This window comes from Aotus nancymaae, unplaced genomic scaffold, assembly GCF_030222135.1.
Source record: "Aotus nancymaae isolate 86718 unplaced genomic scaffold, 86718_ANA_hifiasm-v0.15.2.pri h1tg000016l, whole genome shotgun sequence".
Classification (NCBI taxonomy): Eukaryota; Metazoa; Chordata; class Mammalia; order Primates; family Aotidae; genus Aotus; species Aotus nancymaae.
In genome coordinates, this window is record NW_026988428.1 from 78,665,972 (window position 1) to 78,683,277 (window position 17,306).

The window sequence follows — 17,306 nt, forward strand, 5'->3', positions numbered from 1 at the left end:
TCCAAACTCAATAGTGGTTTGCAGCAGCAGTGCTAAATCACATAAATTCAGCCATTTTATACAAAAGTATTCATACATATCTTGGAATAAATGCCTGGGAAATAAGTTTCTGCATAAGATAGATATTTGGGCCAATAATGGTTGATCACTGTTAGCACTTTCTGTACCAATGTGTCTTGATTCCTAAGAAAGGCGTGGAAAAGAGAAACAAGAGACTTATAAAATACAATATTAAGCAGGAGATTATAACTGGGAGGCTTCTCCCCAGCTCACCTTTGTTATGGCAAATCTCCTAAACAGAAGTTATTTACTGACCACAGAAGTAATGTGATACAGTGTTAACGTGCCTACACCAAGAACCAAAGACCTATGTTTTTCTTAACCAGTTGTAAGTTATCCAAAAAGTGACATAATTTCGCTGGAATTTCTCATCGTTTTAATGAGCTAAATAATACCAAAGTAGAAAATTCTGTGATTCAATGAGAGTGTCACAAGGGTCTATAATGTTCCAAAACAAACATTTCCAGATGATAGAAAGTGGGGAGGGCTAATAGATATGCTGGACCCAAAAGGCTCCTGATGTGCCAGGATAATTGATTGAATCTAACAAAATAATACTTAAGAGAATGAAAATAAACATCTATACCTGGGCTAAACATACACACATTGCTCAGGTACAGATCTGGGAAGGTTTGGCTCAGCAATGGCATACATTAAAAAAACAAAACAACAGTCTCCATTTGCAATAAACTCCTCATGAGCCAACATCCTGTTGTCTCTCACATTGAAAACCACAGTGACCTTATGATGCCTCAGCAGAAGCAAAGGATCTAGAAGCAAAACCACAGTTGTGCTCTGATCTGTTCTGGGCACAACGCATCTGAAACGTCTTTCTTCGATATCAGGTCCACATTTCATGGAGTGCATAGTAGAGCGAAAGAGTGAGGATGATACTATGACCTCATGGGGTAAACCAAGAGGCTCTTTGTAGCTAGGCTATGGAAGAAGAGACTCAGGTATGAGTCAAGGCATGCTGGCTATCTTCAATTTGTGAAGGGCTGTCATAAGGAGAGAGATTTATCATGTTGTACAGGACACTAAGGGGATAAAGTTAAAGTCAATGCCTAGAAGCTGCAGAAAAACCTTTGGTTCCAAAGAAGGAAAAGCAACAAACAGGAAGAACTGTTGGGATAATTTTATGAGTGAATTTGGCTGGGCTATAATTTATTCAAACACTAATGTAAGCGTTTTGTCGAAGTAGTAAGTATCAGTAGACTGATAGTAGCAGAGGAGACTACCCATGATAATATGGGTAGCCTCATCTAGTTCTTGGAAGGCCTTAAGCACAAAACCTGAGGTTTCCTAGAGCAGTAGAAATTCTGCCTTAAGATTGCAACATTTTTTTTTCCACAGGAGAAAGAGCTTTATTGTAGAAAAGCTGAGTTGGCAGAAGTCTGAAACTGCGACACTGTTTAGCCCAGTCCATCTGTTTACAATATATAGGGGTTGGGGTTTCCCATACACATCTGTACCGCCCTCACTCAAGATTGCAACATTAACTCCTGAGTTTCCACAATGACAACCCTACAGATTTCAGTCTTGCCAGCTGCCACAATCAAAAGAGATAATTCCTTTGAATGAATGAATGAATGAATGAATGAATGTTAGTGTGTGCATATTCTATTAGTTGTGTTCCCCTGAGGAACCCTGACTCATACAGTTGTGCAAAAGTGGATGTGCAAAAATGATCTACTTCCGGTCATGTTGCATTCCTGTCACTGGAGATAATCAAGTTCAGGCAAGGAGACCGCTTTGGTCATAATAAGGAGACTATTTAAAATATATGACCCTTGATACGATTTTAAAACACGTGCACCAAACTAGACAACATAATGTAATTCAATTTTTTCATTCATTGATTAAGACCTAGTATGCGTCAAATATTGTGTGAGGCACTAGAGGTATAATGTTGAACAGAAGCAGCTACTACTTTGCCTTTTTGGAAGGTACATGGATCCTGTACTATATGCAAGGATACCAGACCAGCTCTTCTGGAACACAAAATTGGTGCTCAACAGATACTTGTTGAATGAACAACTGAATGAATGAATAAATATATATTTTAAGGTTATAGAGAAATACATAAATGCACACACACATACATATATATATATACACATACATGTACATATATATTAATTGAGAAATCTATAAAAACATTTAAACGTTTCAAAGCTTTAATTTTTAGTAAGGATAAGATTTGATTATTAAAACATTATATAAAAACACCTGTTTCCTTCTCCAATAAGGCGTAAGTCTAAGTTATGGACTTAAACCCTCCTCTCCCCTTGACTGCCTACTTTACATTCTGATACTTAAAAAAATCAACTCAATGTCTCTTCACTTGACATATTTAAAACCAAAAATTCCTAAGGCATTGAAACTACAATCTCTGGATATGCTGTCACATTCCTCCCTTCTAGACAGTCCATGGAAGAACGCAAACAGTCTACTGCTAGACTGAGTGTACTCATCTGGCCTCCAGTAGTGGACAGCCAGAGAATTCGCCATGCTGCTTCTCCAAACACAAATGTCAAAGAACATAAGGGGAAGAAATGGATGCAGATCAATTATAAGAGAACCTTAGTATTAAGTCCACATGTGTATCAGACTTGTAATTTTTCAAAGTACCTTCAATGCCATAATTTCATTTTATCCTACCTGTATCCTGTAAAAACTAAAAAAGAACAAAGTAATGTATCATTGGACAGATGAAAAGAAGGAGAAAAGTATGAAATTAAAGATAGGTTTTAACCCCAATCTTTACAGTGTGTGCTTTTTTATTATTAGATCATAATGACAGGACATAGTGTGATGTAGGCTATTTAGATAACAGTGAGAAACATATTCTTTAGCAAAAGATGATTCATCAGGATTTTTTTTTACATTTGATCCAAGGCTGTAAGAAATAGAATACTGCATTATAGGAGAACACTGTTTTATATAAAAAGTTGCTGAGAATTTTGGCTATTTTGGTTGATAACACACCTGGTACTCCCAGAGACCTTTGCTACGCATTGGTTATTTATTGGTTACTGTGGATTTCTTATAAAAACAAAGTCCATCAGGTTTTACAAAGTCTGTATTATAAAATTTTAATGGTCATCTCATTTCCTAACATAAAATATCTGAGAAGAAGTGGAAAATAACTGAATGGTACAAAATGGAAACCTTTGATAGCAAAGCTGCAAGAGCTTTGCATTGAGTCACAGACTTGAATTCTAGACTTGGCTGTAGCACCAACAAGCTGGGTGATCTCGCTAAGGCTCTCTCTCTCACACGTCTCTCTCGTATATATGGATAAGCTTTACATATTGGTTATTCATGCTGAAATTATCTATTTCAGACTGCCTTGTCTTTACAATATAGCAACTCATTTTCCATGGGATGGAGGAAATTTATGGCTGTTTTTCTGAAACCACATCAATTTTCAAAGGCAGCTGTAGCAACAGACATGCATTTGCACTGGAATTTTGGCTTCAAGGCCAGAACCACCTTGAAAATCTGGCTGATTTCCCCAAACCCATAAGTTGGAGAAATACCAGGAATAAAAAGGGGAATTACAAGGATGATTTAAAATTTTCTTCCCTCCACTTAAAGTTAGTCTTTTCAAGTTGCCAAAAAGAAAGTCAAGATCAAAATGGAATTAATAGATAGCTGGTATTTAACTACAGAAACATTTCAATAAATAAATTAGCCATTAGTTTAAAACAAAGGACAATTGAATTTTAACAATATATTCCAATAAAAAAGCAAGAACAGAGATCTGTCCTTTTGGCTTTGAAAAATAATTCTTGATTTTGTTTTGTTTTGTTTTCCAGAATTGTTTCCCCCCTAATTATATTTTTCTTAAGAGAAGAGCCTTAACTAAGAATTGGTCATTGCCAACAGGCAAAGTCCTTAACCACCCACCAATAACAATTAATTTTCATTTTTTTCTAGTTTTTTTTTTTTTACTTTTATTTTCCTATGCCCTCTTGAAGCACCATCTCCCTTTTTTCTTCCTGGGCATGCAAGAAAGGTCAGCAGTGAATTATAAATTGCACAGAGGTCTGTCTCTTATACATATACATAGGCATACACCTACAATTTGAAAACATTGTTTCATTGGTCTTGGGGTGGAAAAAAACAAATTACAATGGACTCATCTAGACTGTCTGCTTCTTTTTGTTTTTCTGTTTTGCAGGTAAAGGAAGATATAAACATTGGAAAGCCACAGGTACCCAGAACACTGATTTTAGGACAACAGAAAGGCTTCTTTTTATTAACCTCACCCGAATTTGTCTCAAAATCACCTCCTTCCCTTTGGTCCAATCCATTAAAAACCAATTCTTCTTCTAACCACTCAAGGAACCAATAGGCCTCATTTCTGGTAATCCTTCAATTTCATAAACCAACTAGGAAAAGCTTCTTTACATACACACATGTGTTAAGGAGCCCTGCAGGCTCTGCATCCCCACGGGCAGAGGGCCACATAATCTGCCCCTCTTCTCACCTTGATTAATGTTTTTAGCAAATTTACCATAAAGATTATATAACCTTACGTCTACATGCCCATGTTTAGTGCAGAATTTTTCACAATAGCTAAGATATGAAAACAACCTAATGCCCATCAATGGATGAATTTTAAAATGTCATTTTACACACACACATATATATATAATTTACATACACACACACACATATACACACACAGAGCCCACACTATGGAATGCTATTCAGCCTTAAAAAGGCAGAAAATTCTATAATTTCCAACAACATGGATGAATATAGAGGAAATTGTGCTAAGTGAAATAAGTCTGGTCCAGAGAGAAAAATACCATATGATCTCACTGATAAGTGGAATCCAAAAAAGTTGAACTCAAAGATACAGGGAGTGGAATGGTCGTTAATGTCACTGGGAGGGGTGTCAATGGACAAAACAGAGGCATTGGTCAAAGGGTACAAAGTTTCAGTTACACAGGAGGAATAAGTTCTGGTGATCTATTGCACAGTATGGTGACTATAGTTCATAATAATGCATTGTACATTTCAAAATTGTTAACAGAGAGGATTTCAAATATTCTCACCACAAAGAAATGACACTTGAGGGGATGGATATCCTAATCTGCCTGGTGGGATCATTCCATAATGCATATATGTATCAAAACATCACATTATATCACATAAATATTTACAGTTATTATTTGTCAACTAAAATAAAACAAAAAACCTTGATTGATGGTGGAAAAAACATAAAATCTTAGAAAATAATGCTTCAAAAGATTAATTACCTCTTTGGGCCCTTAAGGAGGTAAAAACTGAGATACAGAGTTGCTGTCAGTTTCACATTCACATGGTATGTACAGCCGAGGCTATTTCTTATATATGTGGTCCTCAAGTAGACCTGAAACCTACATGATATTAGAGCCACAAATAAACTTACTATATCTTCCTGAAAAGTCCATTTTAGTCACTGAGTTTCAGAGAAAATTGTCTTCATGTTTAAACAAACATAGATATATTAGGGATTAATAGTAAGTTTTGCACACGTTTTATATAACTATGAAACATGCAAAATACTTACATGATTATGACATGCTTACATACCCTAAACACCCTAGATCTTTCTTTCTTCTATCAGAAGTACTTTGAAAACAATGTATAAAGCATATCATACTGTGTCATTAAGTCTGAAGAAGGGGGGAAATTGGTATATAGCTACTTAAGGAGAGGAGGAAAAGTTCTAAAACACAAAAGATTAGTTCTGTAGCATAACAAAACTGACCTACCCAAGATGCTACTGACATTTCTGTTTTTTATTTTATATATATGAGATCTCATAAATACATCTCAGCCTGAAGTACATATATATTTTAAAGCAGGTTTTGGTGGTTCTTTTAAAAGTCACATTTAAAATGAGAATACTCCCTGTCCTACTTAAATATAAGATGAAAAAAGCTTTAAAAGCTTTAAAACCTTTTTATAATTGAAAGAAAAAAAGTAGGCAAGAAAAAGAACAAAAAATAGAACCAAAAATCACTTCTCTTTGTGCCACAGGAAAAATATCACGAGCTTGTTTGTTTTCGGCACCCAGTTTACAGCCCAGCAATCTGAGTCTATGAACTTAAGCCTTCATGGATGAATGCACCAATTGGCTTTTGAATTACAGGATAGCATTACTCAATTAACTTTAAGACTAGCCCTTTCAAGCAATATACTTAGCTGTGGCACACAATATTTCAGTTCTAAAATGAGAATGTCAACTGTGAAACTAAATTTACAATTTCAGTTGTTTTTCTATCAGTCCCCTCCCACACTTACTACAAATTTGAATACTACAACTACAAGAAGCGTTTAAATTAAAATGCGTGCATTCTAGGCTTATTGGCAAGTCTTATCACTTTAATTACTTGGAGCTTGTCAAAATATAGGCGGATGAACACAAGTAAGGAAATCTGTGCCCTGCATGCCACATTATTAATGCTTCACCCTTAGCCAATGAAAGTAAATGTTTACCTGGCTGGGGCAAGAAAAGATAGAAAGGGCTGGGAAATCATGATCCTACACTTTGCAGCGTCCCCACAGAGTTCAGTGTACTGTCCCTATGCCAGCAAGCTCACTTGAAGACAGAACTGCAAGATAAAATCAGAAGGAACAAGAACTCCCCCAATACAACAGACTACGTACTTATATATTACAGACACGTGCATGCACATACACGCATCCCTCACATGTTTTATCAGTGCTCCTTAGTAATTAGCACATTATTAAATTTTGCCTCTGTTGACGTGTCTGTGGTCAAACTGTCAATAAAAAAGTTCTGGTTAATGTTAAATTCTGTTTTAAATAAAGAGGGCCTATCTATCACCTGGGTTAGGAAGTCATCTACCACATACCAGAGGCACTTTCAAATTTAAAAGTGTTATTTTATTGATGGCCCTAATATATTTCTGGCCTTTTACAAGATTGAATATAAGCCATAAGAAGTATTGCTACGATCATCAGTGGTCAAGCTGTAATTGACATTAACCAGGCTTTGGGTTGAAGAAAGAGAAAAACAGAGAAAGTGAGTGAGTAAGTGTGTGTGTGTGTTTCTGTGTGTGTGTGTATGTGTGTGTGTGGTGTGTGTGGTTTCAGGGTGTGCTGAGCAAGGATATAGAATTTTTACCTTACAAGCTGTCTGACTTAGTGAAAACCAAAATACTCACTTGAATGCAAGTATATCTTTGATTATATGTTTTCACTGTGGAACTTACAAATTAAAAAAAGCATACCTTAACAAATTATAATAATATAATCTAATTTTGAGCATTTGCAATGTGCCAAGAACTGTTCTGAAACACTTGTGTGTAATAACACATTCAATCCTAGTAACAACTGAGGTGCTATTAAATTTTTTTCATAGTTGAAGAAATTGACAGGTTAAGTAACTTGCCAAAATTGCCAAGTTCACAGGGCTAACAAAAGCTCACACTCATGGCTCCAAGCTATACGATTCCTTGTTAGCAAATGGGTAATACGGTCTTATTTATCTCCAATTCCTACTGGTATTAAATGTAGGAGGAAAAGAGAGGGGAGAAGTAAGACTTGAAGCCTCTGAAATAATTCAGTGAGGAGCTCCTGAATTACATTCCAACAGGTATGATTTCTTGCAGACTTAAACAAGCAAAAGTTACCTATAAGACTAATATAGTCTCTGCAGTAGAAAGATAAATGCATGGTATAATGATGAGGCAGAGACATCAAATAGCCATATTCACAAAGAATTAGAATCAACATAAATTCAATATTGCTGGAGTCTATTTTCAAAATTGGTACATATGAGCCAGACGTGGTGACACACACCTGTAGTCCTAGTTACTGGAGAGGCTGAGGTGGGAGGATCCCTTGAGCCCAGGGGTTGGAGGCTGCAGTGAGCTATAATCATGCCATTGCACTCCAGGCTGAGTGACAGAGGGAAACCCTGTGTCTTAAAATAAAATTGGTAGATATGAAGTAGTCTGTCGTTGTTTTCACTGAACTATCGGAAGAGGTTTCACAATTGTCACCCATGCATCAGCCAAACCAGTGCTACTTTTAAAATGTGAGCTGCAGTTACAGTTCCCAGAAAAATAATTTAGTGCTGACATAGGAAACCACTGTCTGTTTATAGATGACAGACAAATAGGCAATTGTTAAAGCTATGTGGTCTATCATTGTCATTTTCACCTAAATGAAAATAAACACAAATGGTGGAATGTATTTAAGGTGAATATAGAAAACAATCCAAAGATTGGAATTTTACAGTTGGAAAGAAACTTAGTGAGCAATTTCAACCTGTACATTTTACATAAAATTAAGTTCAGTAGAATTTGATCTCCAGGTGTTATCTTCAGCTCTGGGTGTGAGTAGCACATCTAGGGTCAGTGTATGGAGTAAGGACACAAGAGGATGATATATACAACCCTGGAAGCTTCAACTTTGAGCAGTGGGCGGACCAAGAGCAAACCCATGAAAACAGCTGGTAAGGAGCAATGGAGAGAGAGAAGCAAAGCCAACGAGTGTGATGTCATGGGAGCCTGGGAAGGAAGGCATTTTAGGAAAGAGTAAGCAACTGTGTGATGACAGAAAGAAGCCTAAGATCAGAACTGAAAAATGGTCATTAGATGTGTTCGTTATTGTTAGGTAGTGACCTTAGCAAAAGCAGTCTCAGTAGCGTGGTTATAATGGAAGATGGCCATGTTTTAAGCAATGAATGGGAGTGTAAAAAAAGATAAGACAGTAAAGGAAGAATCCATATTCAATAAGCTTGAAAAAAAGAAAAGGATGAAGCAGTGGACAAAGAAGTGCATAAGGAAATACGGCCAGGTGAGAATGAGATGAATAATTGAAACCATGTGGGGAAAGACAATGAAACAGGCATCCCCGATGCATGAGCCTTGATAGGAGGAGACACCCAGCTTGCTCCGAGATCATGAAGATAGGAAACGGATGGACACGCATACAGCTATGTGGTTCTCTCAGCCGAGTTTTCATTTTTATGTTTGACTTTTTAAATCGCATGTAGTTTAACAAATGATACAAGGTTTTGAAAAATCCCCTTCCCTTACTGCCCATGGTAAGTCTGGAATGAGGGAATAAATGGTCAGCCTCAAGCCTAGCTAGACCTGGCACTCACAAGGAGTTAGAAAGCTTTTGCTGGCAGTGCACACCTCCTCCCACACTCCCTTCCCTCCATCCTCCACTCACAGGAATCATTTCCTCATTCTCCGGATCCTTCCACCAGCTACAGAAATCAGGTTCTCACGCCATGAGGAAACACTAAGGAGATTAACAGGGAGGAGTTTAACTATCTTGAATCTCATGAAGGCTGGCAGTTTCTTAGCCTTGCCAACTATCTGTTTTCCTTGTGTGGTTTCTGCCAGAGGCAAGAGCAGACAGCAAACAGAAGAAAAGGGTGGTAGCAGGAAAAAGTCCTCTTGAGAAAATTAAAAGAAAAAGAAGAGACAAAGACTTAGAAGAGGGAAGATTACTGCTGAAATTAAAGCAGACAGCAGGTTAGAAAAGAAAGGTTGCTCACAGAATTAAAAAGTGATTATGTGTGTTTGTCTAAGATTTTGTGGATTACCTAATGTATTGGATTATACAGTTGATTTCCAAACAGGTTTCCCTCTACCAACATGTACCTACCAGATAATCTGTTCGAGTCCTTTCCTGGGAACAAAAAGCTCTGTGTACAGTTAATTATGTTTCCTTCCTCCTGTAAGTGACTAAGGCAAGAGGTTGCCCTGAAAAGCCATGCTGCCCTAATATTTTAGCAACATTGACTTTGGAATTCTTGAGTTATAAAATCTAAGCTATAATTTTCAAATTAGATATTAGGTACAGTTTTCACTTCCATCATTTCACCCTTAATCTTAAAGGTCTGCTAGCGATTTCTCAGATGGGGCACAAACGTCTCTGAATTATTGGTGTTAGCCAGAACTTGCTAATTTAAATCCAATGCAGAGGCATTGGCAGTAGCTGTCTTGCTTGAGGGCATGCACCCCTAAGGTTTCAGGAATCCTCTCAGAATTTTCAAGTGTCAGACAATAATGCAATTCTGTTTCTGATAAAGCTATAGTCACTTAAGCATGTTGAAAGCACCTAACCCATGTTTGACACTGGACTGTTTGCTGGGAATATCAAAATGAATGAGATGTGAAATCAGTCCCTCAAGATCTCGTACATAGAAAAGAACAAATATATTTTTAAATTTCCATCATCTGATTTCTTTGGAGGTTGTTAAAAATCAGAATGCAAAGACTTCTGATATATTCATTGTCTTGTATGTTATCAGCAAAGCTATTTCAATATAAATAAGCAAAAGGATACACAACAGTCTATTATGCAAAATAAAAGTTCTAGATAAACAGACTTTATCTAAAAGAGTAACAAATGAGAATAGGAGAAATGCCAACTACTCACCTGCCCAATCTCGAGACAGTAATAAAGAAACACACACACACACACTCTCACACAATAACAACCACAATAAAAATCTTACCTGACTTGCCCACACCTGCTCTCCCAAATATTGCCAATTTGACCTCCGCACTTTTAGCCATGACGGGTGTTGGTAGACAATTTGCTATTGTTAAAACTAGAGCACTGAGCAAATCTTTTTGGTTCCAGTCTTTGGATTCACCATATCATTGTAAATCTTGGAAGTGTCCACAATCCTTAAACAAAAGAAATTGGGGTCATAAGTAACTGGAAAATGAATTAATATTTATTGAGCATATACTATATGCCATCCACCATTCACTTTACCAACATTTTCTAGTTTGATCTTTACCACCATCCTGAGAGAAGGCTATGGTAACTTACTGTAAATGATTTAACTAATAAATGGTAGATTCAGGACTTGAATTTGGATCTGATTGGTACTAAAACATGCATTATCACACACAATAGCATTTCTTTATGTATACATATATATATTATTGCACTTTAAGTTCTGGGGTACATGTGCAGATCATGCAGGATTGTTGCATAGCTGCATACATGGCAATGTGGTTTGCTGCCTCATCCCCCTGTCACCTATATCTGGCATTTCTTCCCATGTTATCCCTCCTGACCTCCCTACCCCCACTGTCCCTCCTGTATTACCCCTGTCCAACAGACCCCAGTGTGTATTGCTCCCCTCCCTGTGTCCATGTGTTCTCATTGTTCAACATCCACCTATAAGTGAGAACATACAATGTTTGATTTTCTGTTCTCATGTCATTTTGCTGAGAATGATGGTTTTCAGATTCATCCATGTCCCTACAAAGGACATGAACTCATCGTTTTTTATAGCTACATAGTCTTTCATTTCTAAAGTACTCCCTCAAGAATTTGTTTTATGAAGGTATTGATTCTTGGTAGTAATCGAATACACACATTTACTGTCTATCTTTACACATTCAGTGTACAAACACATGCAACAGGGCAATGGAGAGAGTCACTTTTGAGCCTTTTCATGTCTCTTTGGGTTGAATAATAGATATTCACGTTAGTCAACTCCACTGCAACACGATTCCATTTTGCATCTGAAAGTTAAATTTTATCTCAATTCACACTCAATCACATGATGAAGTCATGTGACAGATACAGATACACATTTTCTAGGAATCAAAATATAATATGTAAATTATCTTTTTATATTTTGCTGGGCACCATGCCCTGGTACACAAAAGATAAATCCCATGCTCCAAGTTATTATTCCTTTGCTATGATGACTTCAAGTAAATTAGTTTATAGTGCTATCTTAAAACTTGGGAAAAATCATTATGTACAAAGTAAGCACAATTTCCTTAGTTTGGTGCTTTAGGAATGGCATCTAGGTTCTTAGGACCACAGAAATGTAAATTTGGAAAGAGCTTTGGTGGTGGTGGGGCTGGGCTGGGGGTCATCTGAAATAATCTTCTAGCCATTCTTCTAGCAAGAATCTTTCCTGAGGACATAGTCCATGCCTGACTTCCCACTTCCAGGTATGAAAGGTGGGCTCATTACTTCTGAAAGCTGCTTCACTTCTCCAATTAGGAGAAACTGTCTTTCTAATATTGAGCTCTACTCTGTCTCCCAGGGGCTTCTACTCATTTGTCCTGGTTTTTCTCTATGAAATAACTAAAAACAAGTCAACCTTTTCTTTCACTCAGAACAGTTCAAGGATCCTAGCATCTAGTAGGACCCTTTGCTCCATCCTAGGCTTTTTTCTAAGAACATGAGGCCTAGCCTGTCCACTTGTTCTTCCTGGAATATATACTCATGATTATGATTTTTTGACCTTCACTCCTTTTTTCATCATGTGCATTGCCTCCTCAACATCTTAATCTCTCTAAAAACGTGGTGTCCACTGCATTCCACTTTGAGATATGACCTGACAAACTGACCCGGTGTAAATTCCCTGAGATTTTCACCATCATTAATCTGCACACCACGGTTGTACTGTAGCACAGCCAATCACGTTAAGCCTCACATCTTTTACAAGGGCTGCAGGCCCCTCATTCTGAACTTTTGCAATCAATGGCTTAAACCTAAATACAACACTGCACTTTTACCCGTGTTAAACTTAATCTCCTCAGTCTTCGTAATTCATTCAGTTTGTCAGTCTGTAAAGATATTTTAAACACAAACATGTATCTAAATGTGTTAACTGTTCCTGCTAGACTTTTTCCATCTATAAATTTCTACAAAGAGCTTAAGAGAGGAAAAAAAAGTGAAAATCCCTCTGAAAAAATATTTCTACAAAGACATTAACATGTAATTGTTTTCTCATTTATGTATTTAAGCTACCCTCCTGTACCTAACAAAGTTTTGTGTTTTTTGATTTTCAAAGTGCCAGAGCTTCCTCTGAAGCAAGGAAAAGTCAACATTAACATTAGCTGTTTACTTCATCCTCAATAATGAAAAAATGTCTAAGTAATCATTAATAACAAAAACCAGAAGCTTAAACATCTGCATTTTGTCCAGTCCCATATTTTTGGCTAACGATAAAAAGATGTCCTTAACTGTCACTTTAGATGCATTCATTAAGAAAAGGCCCCTATGTTTTTAAGGTTCAGTGCCTCATCACAGAAGCATAATATATGCAGATATATGAACTATTTTAATTATAAATGAGAAGGGGTGCTGGCAAGTATTTCTTTGAAACATTGAACGTGCGAGTGTCTGGAGCTAGTATAAACAATAATTTTCTATTTCGTGCAAAACTGTTCATACCCATGGATATAAAATGCAAGTAATTATCTGTCTGATTAATGTTTCATGAAAGTAGCCATTAAATGGGATTTTAAAAAAATGACAATTCACATATTTTAGTAACTCCCAAATGGCCTTAAAGGCATAGGAATTTCACATAAGAAAGAGAAATTGTGTGGGCTGTTTTTTCCATTTATAACCTAATAAAGATACAGCTGGTTATTGTCAACGTTATGTTATGTTTAGAAAAACCACTTAACAGAAGACACAAAACTGACATAAGTTCTTCAACATTTTATTTCTCACATGAAAATGTGAAAAGTTACACTTGACAAGATGAAAAACAAAAACAGATTTGTAAATTGTTGTAATAAGTAAACTGTTGCCAAGTTTCTGATGTTCAAAATAATTCATAATCTGAGAGCTTCCATACGTGGGTCTAAGAAAATACATTTGTCCTAATGTTCTGCTGAACTATTCTGAGTAGGGCTGAAATTTGCCATTCACTTTTTATGTGGATGGTGCTTTATTAGGACCAAAAAAATCTCAGCTCCTATCACTTCTAAAGGTAAAGTCATACCTAAATATTTAGTTTGAAGGTGTAAGTTTTTTTTTCCCTCAACATAAATTAAAGGAAAAAAGAAACATGCTAGCCTCTAAATCCTGTATTATTAGTAAGTCATTCATTGATTTATTCCACACGTACGCTATGAACATACAAATAAAAGTAGTTCCCTTTGAAAAGCTTACACTCTGTTAGACCTATGATCACTGTAACCTTATTTACTTATTTATTTAAAGAAAGTTTTCATTCCTAATAAATCACTCTCAAGACTGTGTTTATCAAGGTTCATGCTTTCTACTTCCTCTTGTGGGTGGGGGAAGCAAGCATCTTTATAAGGTAATCATGCTTGGAACTTCAGTTTTCATGCGCTCATCAAAATCAAGTGTAGCTATTTAGGGAAGCAAAGACCCGAGTCTAGTCCTGGAAATGAGATTATTTTCTTTCTTTGCCTCCCCTTCTCTGGTTCTGAAATCAAGTTTTCCTGGTCTCATTACTAGGAATTCTCTCTCTTCTTAGCACTACGCAGTACCCACAGCAAACCAGGATAATTGTATAAGCCCCTTGGCTATATAATGTTGCTCTGAAATCAACAGGTATCTTGCAATGATAAACAAACCCATTGTGGACTGCAGGTCACTTGCTTTCAGGCTAGGGAGAAAATTCAGCCTTAAGTCAAAAGGGCATTTTCCCTCTCAGCTAGGAGAGTCCTGCCAAGCCCCACTGCTGGTATTCACATCTCCCTCTCAGCGAACCCCAAAGCCGCCCTGGGAGGAGAGACCCGGTGACCAGCAGGACTGACTCAGAGGCCGAGAGCGTTCAGGCGCTTGGAAAGGGTCTGCAGGAAGTCATCCCGAAAGAGCCACCTGGACACGTGCGTGACACTCACCTGTTCACACTCTCCAGGCCAGGAGAGAGCCACGGTCCTCTGCAAGTTCGGAATCGGTCCCCCGAGATCGCGAAGCCCTCCCACGCTGCGCAGCCCAGGCTTCAGGTTCCGTTTCCGAGTTGCTGGGCTGCGATCGTGGGTGGGACTCGCCGCAGAAGCAAGTGCCGGAGACCCGGTGGGGGTCTCCTCACTCGCGCTCGCTCCGACTAGCGGCCGAGGGACTGCTGCAGGACGCGAGCTGCGCCCGGCGAAGGCCGCTGAGCTCCGCGGCCGGGATGCTGCAGTGCGGCGCTTCGGCGCCCCCTACTGGGGTCAGGGGCAGGCTCCTCCCGCCGCACTGCCTCCCAGGCTTGCGAGCTTTTGGGTCTTTAACGTGCTGCACCCAAGACAGACTTCCCTTTTTCATTTGCTCAGTTCCAGGCCTCTAGGCTCTTCTCAGCGAAGGGCCGCTTTCCTCAATTAAAACCTTGCCTAAGAAAGCATCACAAGGTGGTGTTTTCTATTCCTTACTTCAAATGATCCTCACAATATCTCTTTGAAGTGTCTTTAATTATCTCCATGATACCCAAGCGGAAACTGAAGGGAAAGGTAACGCAAGGCTAGTAAATACAGGGCTGGAATGAAATCCAGACTGGATCGGAAGCTGAGAGATGCTAGGAAAAAAAAACAACAACACGGAATTCGATTGAAATTCTTTTCATATATTTGAGAAAGTTCCAAAAGCTTCTCTTCCTCCTTACAAGATCGGCATTTATAGAATTTGCATTGGAGTCATACTCCATTATGCTCAGACCCTAACAAAGACAATTAACATGCGATCTGTGCCAGACCTGCATTCATATCCCCCATCTGACTTGATTTTTACACCTTCTCTTGATGTAGACACTAGTATTATCATTACCAGCCTTTCACAGATGAGGAGGTGAGCTTCAGAAAAGTTAAATGATCTCCCCAAAGCTGAAACTTCTGAGCAAAGGAGCAGGAAACAACTATATTATTGTTTTTCCCTTCTAAATCTGGGTATTCTTACCAAGACACCAAGCGCTTCCAGAAAACCAGTGTTACACAGAACAGACAGGGGCCTAGGGCAAAGTGAACGATCTGCAGAATGTCATCAGTGAAAGGGAGGTAACCATGGAGGCGATTTCCAGAGTCCAGGCTGACCTGGAAAGCCACTGCAGCCACGAGTGGATGGCTGAATGGAACAGCTAGATCTGTGACAAAAGGAGGCATTACCTAGCTGAGCAGGAGTTGTCTGCTGGTTCTTTGAGAAAGCTCAAACATTGTATGGTGGTTTATGAGTTTCCTGATCACTAATTTATCCCTCCCTCCACACCCACACATCTGATTAGATGCCTGCCTCCCTATCTCACAGGACCCTGTGATCTTACCATTGTGTTTGTGTTGTTCTCATTTCTGCTCCTCAGTCCTCTCCATCACCTTGTGAACTCCCAGAAGCCAGGAATGTAGCATGTGTGACTCTGTATTCCCAGCATCAACCATATAGTGTGTATACATACAACCTGGCATATAGTAGGTAAAGAATACCTACTGAATTAAATGAATTAAAATAAAGAAGAAGTTGTGATAGGATATATTTGAGGTTTTTTACATACTGAATTTAGGATAGACCATCTGCAAGAAATTGAATGTGTGGGGCTGACATTTAAGAAAAAGACCTGGAAAAGAGATTTTGAATGTCTTAGCATGCAGAAGATCTTTGAAGTCTGGGACAAGATAAGAATTGCCCAGATTGATTATATAGAATCTTACAGAATTCCAATTACATGGAATTGTGTGGCATCGAGGTGTTCAGGTTTCCCATGTTACCTTCTTTCCCTATTAAGTCTTATACTCAGGGCAAGGTCTAATAAAAAATATCTGTGACTCTGTATCTATAAATATCCCATTTACAGAGACTTGAGTTGGAATTTCCACTTTGTCTCTCTTAAAGAGTTATTGACCAGCCTGGCCAACATGGTAGAGACATTATCTCTACCAAAAATACAAAAACAATTAGCCACACATGGTGCTACGTGCCTGTAATCCCAGCACTTTGGAAGACTGATGAGGGTGGATTGCCTGAGATCAGGAGTTTGAGACCAGCCTGGCCAACATGGTAAAACCCTGTCTCTACTAAAAATACAAAAATTAGCCAGGCGTGGTGGCAGGCACCTGCAGTCCCAGCTACTCCAGAGGCTGAGGCAGGATAATCGCTTGAACCCCGGAGGCGGTAGTTGCAGTAAGCCAAGATCGCACCAGTGCACTCCAGCCTGAACAGCAAAGTGAGACTCTGTTTCAAAAAAAAGAGTTTTCGAAGAGGGCCCGAGCCAGGTCCCATTTGTAGCAGTTCTTTTGGAACTTGCCTATGGAAACTGATTCTCTCCATTTTCGTTCTCCTGCTTAGTCCATATAAGACAGCACTCTTACCTCAACTAGGGAGGCATTGGCACGCACACCTGCAGTTCTGGATGTGCTGCTGTAAGAGAGGTGAAGTGGCTATCCTGGAGCCTGACACCCACTCTGTTATATCTTCTGTATGTATCCTGTATTCTGTGGGCTGCTTCCTTTGCCCTGAAAGCAGCAAAAAGAGGCATTCTCCCTTGTGCT

The 17,306-nt window shown here is 38.5% G+C and overlaps 1 protein-coding gene across 1 annotated transcript in view; it reads right to left on the reverse strand.

The window, feature by feature from the left end:
- RERG (RAS like estrogen regulated growth inhibitor) overlaps positions 1–14,898 on the reverse strand; it is a 119,551-nt gene extending 104,653 nt beyond the window's left edge. Inside the window, exons 1-2 of the mRNA XM_012447679.2 lie at positions 14,697–14,898; positions 10,568–10,742 (exon numbers count right to left, since the gene is read on the reverse strand). Coding sequence (XP_012303102.1) covers positions 10,568–10,628 — 61 coding nt within the window. The 5' untranslated portion in view covers positions 10,629–10,742; positions 14,697–14,898. The remainder of the gene's footprint in view (positions 1–10,567; positions 10,743–14,696) is intronic.
- Positions 14,899–17,306: the final 2,408 nt, after the last annotated feature.